Source organism: Corticium candelabrum, unplaced genomic scaffold, assembly GCF_963422355.1.
Source record: "Corticium candelabrum unplaced genomic scaffold, ooCorCand1.1 SCAFFOLD_41, whole genome shotgun sequence".
Classification (NCBI taxonomy): domain Eukaryota; kingdom Metazoa; phylum Porifera; class Homoscleromorpha; order Homosclerophorida; family Plakinidae; genus Corticium; species Corticium candelabrum.
Genome location: NW_026912712.1, coordinates 17625 through 27354, shown reverse-complemented (window position 1 = coordinate 27354; position 9730 = coordinate 17625). Strand labels below are relative to the sequence as shown.

General features: G+C 42.4%; 2 protein-coding genes across 2 annotated transcripts; both read right to left on the bottom strand.

The window, feature by feature from the left end:
* Window positions 1–5530: 5530 nt before the first annotated feature.
* LOC134197983 (uncharacterized protein K02A2.6-like) lies at window positions 5531–7025 on the bottom strand. The gene has a single exon (XM_062667332.1). It carries the CDS (start codon window positions 6926–6928, stop codon window positions 5531–5533), a length of 1398 nt encoding a protein of 465 aa, XP_062523316.1. The 5' UTR covers window positions 6929–7025.
* A 174-nt stretch (window positions 7026–7199) lies between these two features.
* Window positions 7200–9465, bottom strand: LOC134197982 (uncharacterized protein K02A2.6-like). Its single transcript, XM_062667330.1, has 2 exons — window positions 7721–9465; window positions 7200–7641 (listed from the first exon to the last, which is right to left on the bottom strand). Exons 1-2 carry the CDS (start codon window positions 9463–9465, stop codon window positions 7200–7202), a joined length of 2187 nt encoding a protein of 728 aa, XP_062523314.1.
* Between the last annotated feature and the right edge of the window lie 265 nt (window positions 9466–9730).

The window sequence follows — 9730 nt, the reverse complement described above, 5'->3', positions numbered from 1 at the left end:
CGCATAATCTATACGCCAAAGGTCTGGCCACGCGGGACTAACAACTCGTTAGCAGAATGCATGCACTTACGCCTGATTTACAACCCTGTGGCGGTGATTTCTAGTGTGACCTATTTTTCTGTTGTATGAAAAAGTGTTTTATCGTCTTACCGGTCCGTTGCTTGTCAGATACTGCGACGACAGGAGAAACCGTTGCAACCTGTCCGCTCGTAGGCTCGTTTTCCGTGTCATGGCAACGTTCATGTTCATAATGATGGTGTACGTGCATAATGTTGCCTGAACCTTGTTGAACATTTCCTCCTTGCGTTAGAAACGTTACATCAGGGCTCTGTCTGGTCTCAGCAAACAAGCTGGTCGTCCGGTCTGACTCTCTCATTTGCTGTAAGTCCTCCGTCGATTCTGCACCTATTTGGTCGATCAGACTTTCTAAGCAATAGTAGCACTAGCGTTTTTCACGTAACAGTACCTGCTGCCATTCCTAGACGTCAATGGGTGGTCCCGGACTTCGCAGAGGCAATGTCTAGCAGCTGCTCTACACTAGATCTAGTAGTTCTGCAGCTTTTTCCGTGCACTTCGGCAGTTTGCTGTTCACTGTGTCCGATAGCTTACCAGTTTGTTCCAAAGAGTCCACATACACACACATCCCGGATATATAGCCCGGATAAGTTTAACTTGCACGTGCACAGTAGACCATTCTCACGTGCACAAATGGCTAGTAGTTCGGAATGTGAGGTGTTATGCTGACAGATCGCGGGAATTGCGCTTTCTCTGCGATCAGTTACCACACTGAGTAAGCAACAGTGGCTAGTGAAAGGAGAGCCCCAATATGGGGAATGTTGGTTGCTACAAACCGTTTTCTTTGCAGAAATCGACTTTCTCGAGAAACAATTGACTCCAGAAAAGCTTTTTGTGATGCAACTATCACACAAGACGGCAGAGGTTTGTACATTTAATTGATGTGAGTTAATTAACTAATTATTAATTTATTAGAATACAGTATTTAGTAACATTAAAGCACAATTTATGTATTTATGGTAGTATTTTTGAACCTTAAATGTTATTTAATAAATAGTAATTTATAATTTATATGTGTGTATATACAGTAGTGGACAAAGTATTTGCCAGGCAAGAAATTTCAAGGGTTTTCAGGATTTTTGTGTTTGGGTGGAAGCACAAAATATTAATAAAGCGACTTCTTGGTCAATGTTTGTTTGTCATGCAATGGGAAAATCAAGACTAATTGGTACAGAATTGAGTCTAAATCAGTTGGTTGTTGCAATTTAATTAAGATTATTGTTACAACCTAGTTAAAACAGATTAATTAAGTTTACATTACAAGTTATCAAAGCATATGCAATGCAAACAATATTACAACCTTTTAAAACAAACTAACTTATCAGTTTATGCTCACATCAGCACTTATTTCCTTTCTGTAGTCCAGAATATGATGAAAAATCAACAACAAAAACTACCCGGCAAATACTTTTGTCCACTACTGTATATACTAGTAACTATTGCAGAAGAACCCGTTTATTAATCATGTACTCTGCTGTTACTGCAATTAATTTGTTTGTATAAGAAATGTATGGCAAACAGGCAGGATTACAGGATTTGTTGATCTGGACAGTCTGTTGCCACAGAACACAGTTTTTCATTAGCCTAAAGTACATAGAATCAATCCATGATCCATTTTAGCAACAAAATTAAAACACACACAATGAAGATGCCTATTTCTCTAGTGGGTGCACAGTTTGCTGGACATAAAACTGGAATGACTTGTTCTGAACACTCATTCTGAACACTGTAATTACAGTCTGTTTGTCTCTTTATATCAAGGAATATTAACATAAACAGTTTCCTCAACTCAAAAATCTTGTATCCTTGTACAGTTTAGATGGCATTATGGGTATTTGTTTTCAAACTTATTGTCAGATTGTGGTTTCTCCTTGCTCTCTGGTGGATTTGTTTGGGGATAATGTTTCTGTTGAATATGTTGGTTGTAGTTTTGGCTTTCATGAACAAACTTGGACATCCTGCTGATGCTGGATGGGTAGAAAGGACTTGAAGTGTCATCTAGCTACAGCAGTAGGTTGCACTCGAATCTTTTTCTTTTGTCTTCTGACTCCCACCTCTTTACCAAACATGTGTAGAGCAGAAAGCAGTCACTACTGTGTACCAGGTGAGTGGATTCCTTTGCCTTGTAGTTTTCAATAATTGGAACAAAACCTTTCTACTGCAGCTATGAAGTTGTCTGTGACATGACTTTCATGCAGTCCGTCCTTGATATCTTTAGTGACCTGTAGTACTCTTTCAATGACGTCCCTTGACTTTCCATAGCTTCCTCTGTTAATTGGTTGTTCTTGATCTCTTTGAAATGTATTGCTAAAATCAATGTTGTCGTCAGCTGCAGTTGCCACTTCAGTTGTTTCACAGGAACAAGGAGCAATTTTTTCAAAGGAACGTTTGATATCTTTGTCAGACCAATTCATACTGATGGAAAGAGACTTTAGATGTTCTTCTTCTGTTTTTTGGTGGACACTACTGTAAAAGGAAATGAGTTGGCAGTGTTGTCCTAATGCCACTGCTGCAAAAAGCTGACGGCCTTGAGGTGAATACGTTGGGACAGTGTTAACACTGCTTTTGCAATATTTCATTGCTGCTGCAAATTGGTGTTTGCAAGGTTGACTTTGCATTCCGATGGGACAGGTGCACTTACCCAGTTGTAAGTCTACTACCACATTGTATTCTTATCTGACTGACTCACAACAGTGTAAACGTCTGGGTCATCTGTTGCGACAATGTCGTCAGATGGAATGGTGTACGCTTTTACTCCTGTCACAGTAAATCTTGTAGAGACAAAATGATCTAATCTGTTTGCGGCAACAGATATTAAACGTTGCTGGTAATACAGTTCGCGAGTCTGTGTGAGAAGATTGAACATTTGTACCACATTCCAAGCTTTATTCCTTTGGAAAAGGATGTGTTTTATGATGCGTATGCTAGCCTCTGAATAATGGTTAGTATAGTTGCCTCATGTGGGAAAGTTCTTTTGGAAACACACAGCCCATTCTTGCATCTGTTGGCAGTAATCACCTAGTCTCTTTTTGAATGTCTGAAAAGGGCTTTTGTCTACTTCACGTTTGATTTCAGTCAATGCTTGCTCACTTGGGGCATAAACAAGTTGTTTTGTTAGTGCCATACAGGTAATTCTGTCTGTACCACAGATATCAGAATTTGAGCTCCAAAGCCATCTTCATATACTTTGTAAAAAATGAAAGACACATAAGTGTAATTCCGCTTGAGGCCATGTGCTCTTTAGAGCAATCCGTTCGCTTGCACAGTCATCTGTCAATAATGTTAGTGGTCCAAGATTTGGGCCTCTTCCAAAAATGCACACTTGGGCAGTATGTGGCACAGTGCTGTAAACCCTGCTGACAAGGTAACAGCAACTTCACTGAATGTCATAACTGCAGTAAGTGGTAGAGCTCCTACTGATGCGCCGCAGCTAAGTATGAACACAGCTGTGTTCAAGTTATCAAGACTGGCTGTTGAGTCACAAAAGACTAGCTTTGCACTTTGTGTGACCATTTCATGGACTCTGGCCATGAGAGGAGTGACCAGAGCTAAAAGGAAGGGCATGGCATCAGTCTTTCTGGTTTTTGGTTTAGGTACATCCATGTTCATTGCAGCTGCTGCTTCATAAGGTTGAAGAAATACTCGCCCACCCTCTTTTTCATGTTCCTTGTTGTATCGTTGTACTTCCTCGAGCAGTTGCTCAAACATAGCCTTTCCATTTTGTGATCCAATGTTGTCTGATCGCCATTTTCTAAAGAGGCGTTGAATGTCTCGTACATTTGGGGTTATGGCTCTGTCTGCAAGAGTGCTGTCAATTACTCGTAGATCACTTTTCAGTTGGAGCTGGGTCAAGTATTCATGTTTTGCAGAGTCAGCAGAGCTGCCAGACTCAAAGAGACTAATTTTTTTTTCACAGCTTCTGTGACTGGTCTAAAGCTGAGCGCATGACCACTGTGGATTGGGTGGTATGTGATTGTTATGGCAAGATATTCAGGGTAGTCTGAGATTCTAGATGCCTCAGGTGGGTATACCCTAACTATTGAAGTACTAGGACACATTGACTTTTTGTCTTGTGTGGAACAATGTATGGTGGTTTTCTTTAGTTTGCACTTCCTTTCTGTGGACATTTGTGACAGAGTTTTCCGTTTCCTGTAATGGTGACAATGATGAACAGTTTTAAAAAGGAGCCGCCATCCTTTTGCTTTGAAACCTGTAGTGATTCGATAGGTGGTGTTTGAAACCTCTTCAAAATGTGTAATCCACTGGACAGCTACAGTTTCACAATTGGCACTTGTCCATGCTTCTAGAGTAAAGTTGCTTGTTTCAGCTCCTAGGAACGTTTCCAATTCATGCTGACAACATGAGTCAACAAAATAGTTGTACCGCTGAGGGAGCAAGGGTATAATACTGGTATGGAGACCTGAATCAGATTTGCATTCTTGTTTGGCATCAAGTGGGTGCTCTAGATTGGCTTCACTAGTAGTTTGAAATTGTTGAAGTGTGTCTGTGCTTAAAGTGCATCTCTTCACATAAACTGACTGTTGTTCTACTACAGGCATGGAGGTTTCACTGACATTGTCAGCTTCTGTACTCTGTGAATGACTCTCATTAGAAGTGCACCAGGTTACTTTAGAAAAGAAAGGATTCCTCTTGCCAGCTGAAACGACCTCAGCGAGTGTCAATTTTTTCTACCAACTTTGTTTGCTTTGTCAGGCATATAGCAGGAGGGCCAATCAGTAGTGGCTTTGCATGGTGAAGCTTCTGAAGAGTTACATTTTCTCCTGAGACTTTGGTCTTGAAAGTTTTACTCAGACTTAAGCAAAGCTTCTGGCGTTCGGGTGCTTGAGATGGTGGCTTTGGATTTGCTGAGACCGCAAGCTTTCATCAGCTAATATGGACTTACCTAAGATATTTGAAATTTTAATTTGATCAGAAAGCAGCCATACTGCTAAGGTATTCCTCAGGTAGTGAGTATAATGGCTTGGTTGAAGCAGGATTTTCCCCCGGGGCGTTTGAGCGTAGTGGTGCGCTACGCTTGAATTTGTACTTGATTCTCAGAGATCACTGATTTGAGATTGTCTAGATATGCTCCAGATATGGGATAGCAAGTGCATGTGAAGGAAACGTAATCTTAATGATGTAATTTGCATGTTTAGAACCTGCTTACTGTTGCGTCGTTACCGACTATATATTGTTCTATTGCAGCTCGCTTACAGTGTGTACGCAATCAATACCAGACTACCAAGTACTATATAGTGTCATAGTCTATATAGATATATGTTAATGACTACTAGGGGTAGTCCCAGAGTCCCTTACTCTACTACACTTCCTTCCACTAAATCTCTCGATATCTCCTGGGGGGTCTTCTATTGTTCCTTGTGGGATATCGTCGATTTTCTCTCTCTGTTGACTTCTCAATTGGTTTCTTTGTTGGCATGTTATCAGTCTGTTCCGACTATGTCTCTGTTAATTCCGGGTGGCTAGGAGTAGTTGGTACTGAGTCTTCCCCGGTAGAGTCCGTTGATGAGATTGTCTTCTCAGCATTCACTTCGGAATAATTTCCAGCTTGTGGTGGAATCATAGTCGCTGTACTATCATGAGTATTGGAAGTTTGCTCCTGATGTACATCATGTGGAAAACTTCTGATATCACGATGTAATATATGGTCTACATGAACATACTTAGCCTGACCATTCACATTTACAAGGTAGTTGCTCGGTCCCAGTTTCTGGACTACTGTTCCAGAGAGCCACCGTCCCCGACTATCTTGTCTTGGGTTCCATACTGCCACTGATTCTCCAGGTAACATCTCACGATGTCTGGATGCAGCTTCTGTTTGGCTCTCCTGTCTGTCTCGAATCTCTCCTCCAACTGTAGGTTTAACAAGACTTAGTCTTGTTCGTAAGACTCTCTTCATTAGCAATTCGGATGGCGTTTTTCCTGTTGAGGTATTTGGAGTCGAACTATACTGCAGCAGTAATATAGATATTTGATGTCGAATAGTGCGTCCTCTAGGTCGTGCCTCCATAGATCTCTTGAAGATTTGAACTGCTCGTTCTGCTTGTCCATTGCTCGATGGGTGATACGGAGGGGTGAGTTGGTGTTTGACACCATTTCCTTTCATGAACTCCTGAAATTCTACTGACCTGAATTGTGGACCATTATCTGTCACCAATCGTCCTGGAATGCCATGAAAACTAAAAACTCGCCTCATCACCTCTATTGTCCTACTAGCCGTTGTACTAGTGCCCATTTCATGCACTTCCAACCATTTCGAAAAAGCGTCAATCATAATAAGATAATGTTGACCTTCAAACTCTGCGAAATCCGCGTGAACTCTCTCCCAAGGTGCTGTGGGATACATCCATGGATGAGGAATACCAGCAGGCGGTTTATTCCTCTGACTTTGGCAAATTTCACATTTCTTGCACAATTCTTCCAACGTCATGTCCAAACTCGGCCACCAGATATATGATCTAGCTAATGCTTTCATTCGATTTGAACCCAGGTGATTTTCATGAAGATCTGCTAGAACTCTTGACTGTAATTTTTGCGGTATTATCACACGTGTTCCCCAAAGTAAACAGTTCTCTTCAACGCTAAGTTCATCTGACCGTCGTGAGTAGGGTTGTAACCTTGGATCCATGTGACTTTTCCAGTTCCATCCAGACAATGTATACTGGTATGCCCGTCTCAAAATTGGATCTGCTTTAGTCTCTTGTGCTCCTTCTGCTGTTACAGGTAGATTTTCACAGCAATCCACATGGTACAATTCCTGGTTAGGGTCTATGACATTCACTTCCATTGGCAGTCGGGACAGCATATCTGCTTCCTTATTCTCCTCTCCAGCCATATACTCCAGGTTGTACTCATATGCACTTAAAATTAGTGCCCACCTCTGCAGCCTTGCTGCTGCTAACGCTGGGATGCCCTGTTTAGGTCCCAGAATTTTGACCAAAGGTTTGTGATCTGTCACTAGTGTAAATCTTCGACCAATGAGAAACTTGTGGAAATGACGAACGCCAAAAATTATTGCCAGTGCTTCACGCTCTATTTGGGCGTAGCCCTTTTCTGCTGATGACAGTGTCCGTGAAGCAAATGCCACTGGTCTCTCTGATCCATCCTCAAAACTCGTGACTCAAACAGGCTCCTATTCCATATGGGGATGCGTCACATTTGAGCTTGACTGGTCGAGACAAATCATAGTGCGTAAGAAAACCAGACTGTAATAACTTGGTCTTTGCTGCAGTGAATGCGGCCCTGTGTTTCCTTGTCCATCTCCACTGTTTTCCTTTTTGAAGTAACTCATACAATGCTTGTAGAGTATTCGACAAATTTGGTAAGAAATGGCTGTAATAGTTCAACAGCCCCAGAAATGCCTTCAACTCAGTCACATTTCTTGGCTCAGGTGCTTCTCTGATAGCCTTGACCTTGTCTTCCATAGGCTTCAGACCTTCGTGATCTACCCTGTGACCTAAGTATGTCACCTCAGATTGACCAAATTCACATTTGTCCTTCTTTAGCCGGACTCCTCTTTGCTTTAGGCGTTGTAATACTTGCCTCACTCTTGCATCATGCTCAGCATCAGTTGAACCGACAATCAGTATGTCATCAAAAAAAACAACAAACTCCTGGTATTCCAGACAATATCATATCCATCGTTTTCTGGAAAATACTCGGTGCTGTTCGTATACCAAAAGGCATTCTGGTATAAGTAAACAAACCCTTCCTAGTATTTATGGTTAAATACTCTTGGCTCCCGGTATCCACTTCCATTTGTTGGTAAGCTTGCTTTAGATCAAGCCTGGTAAATCGTCGACCACCCGCTAAAGTAGCAAATAAATCCTGAGCATTTGGTGTGGGATACTCAATATTTCCCAAATATTCATTGATGGTTACTTTGTAGTCACCACACAATCTGATACTGCCGTCAGATTTCCTCACCACTACTATCGGTGAAGCCCACTCGCTCTGATCTACAGGTGTCAGTACTCCTTCTCTGACTAAGCGATCGATTTCAGTATCCACTTTAGCTTGTAACGCAAATGGTACTGGTCTTGCCTTATGAAAGACTGGCCTTGCATTGGCACTCAAAGTAATTTTCGCTTGAACTCCTTGCAGCTTTCCCATTCCTTCCTTGAATAACTCAGGAAACTCGTGTACGGGATCCAGGACATTCAAGCTAAATAAAGATGCCCAGTCCAACTTGAGTTGTGACAACCAATTCCTGCCAAGCACTGCTGGCTTATTTGCAGCATTGACGACAACTACTCTACCTCGTATTTCTTGATCTCCGTAGCGTACCGGTACTCCCGCTTCTCCGCGTACAGACAATGTCTGTCCACAATATGACTGTAATTTCACGTTGCTGCTCTGGAGTTTGACATGAGATAGTTGTTTCTCATAGGTCTCCCTGGGAATCACGGTAATAGTTGCACCCGTGTCAACAATCAGCTCTAATTCTCGTCCAGCTACAGTCATATTGACTTTGATTGCATCCTGACTTCCCAGACCATAAAGTGAACATACTTCCTCTTCTTCCACTTGTAACGTGGCTTGTTTCTGGTACTTTGTATTCTTGGTACCCGTTGCTCCGCTCCTGTTCTTAAAATCGCCTTGCTTCTTACTCCGGCAGGCTTTTGCGATATGTCCCTTCTTGTGACATAAATAGCACTGTCTTGATTTCATCTGACACTTATCAGGAACGTGCCCCTTGCCATTGCATCTGTAGCATACTTTCACATCAGACTGTGTTGTCTTTGACCTCCCACTGCTACTACTTTGCATGCTAAATGCCGTCTCGTGGTCTGTTGTTGATCCGTGTCTGCGCGTGTCTCCTCGCAAAGCTATCGTTTCTTGTCTTGCCGATTCAAAAGCTTGCGCTATTCGTACCGCTTTCTCGAGTGTTAAGTCAGTTTCCGCTAGAATTTTCTGCTGTAGGGCTTCTACTCGTAATCCACACACGAATTGGTCCCTCAACGCAACTGACAACTTGTCTCCGAACTCACAGTGTTTAGCTAGACGACGCAATTCTGACAAGAACACCGTAACAGTCTCACCTTCTTTCTGTTGTCTCTTGTAATAACGGAATCGCTCGGCTATGACAATCTTCTTTGGCTCGTAGTGATTTCTCAGTTGCTGAATGATATCATCGAGCTCCAAATCTTGCGGTTGGCGAGGTCGTACCAAGGTCCGCAACAAACTGTAGGTCGATGCACCCACAGACGTTAGAAAGATTGCCTTCCTACGAGCTACGTGCTCGTCTCCTATCGGTACTGCGTTTGCCAGGCAGTAAAGCTCGAACCTTTCCTTGTATTCGTCGATGCTTTCTACTCCTGCTCGGAATTCGCCCAACAACCCGTGTTTCAAATTCGCGGCTGCACTCGCCATCCTCGTCGCCACTGTTGCGTCGTTACCGACTATCTATTGTTCTATTGCAGCTCGCTTACAGTGTGTACGCAATCAATACCAGACTACCAAGTACTATATAGTGTCATAGTCTATATAGATATATGTTAATGACTACTAGGGGTAGTCCCAGAGTCCCTTACTCTACTACACTTACTAAGTAGGCGGCTTGAAGAAAGCCAATACTGAATAGGACTGCTGATTGAACACTTTGCAAAAATGGTTCCAGTCAGATTCCAACAGCTGT

Bases quoted from the DNA above. Each gene is read 5' to 3' on its own strand.
- LOC134197983 (XM_062667332.1), bottom strand. From the start codon at position 6,928: ATGGCTGGAGAGGAGAATAAGGAAGCAGATATGCTGTCCCGACTGCCA.
- LOC134197982 (XM_062667330.1), bottom strand. From the start codon at position 9,465: ATGGCGAGTGCAGCCGCGAATTTGAAACACGGGTTGTTGGGCGAATTC. The intron at 7,642-7,720 runs GTCTGGAATACC...GCATGATGCAAG, and splicing joins AAAACGATGGATATGATATT to AGTGAGGCAAGTATTACAAC.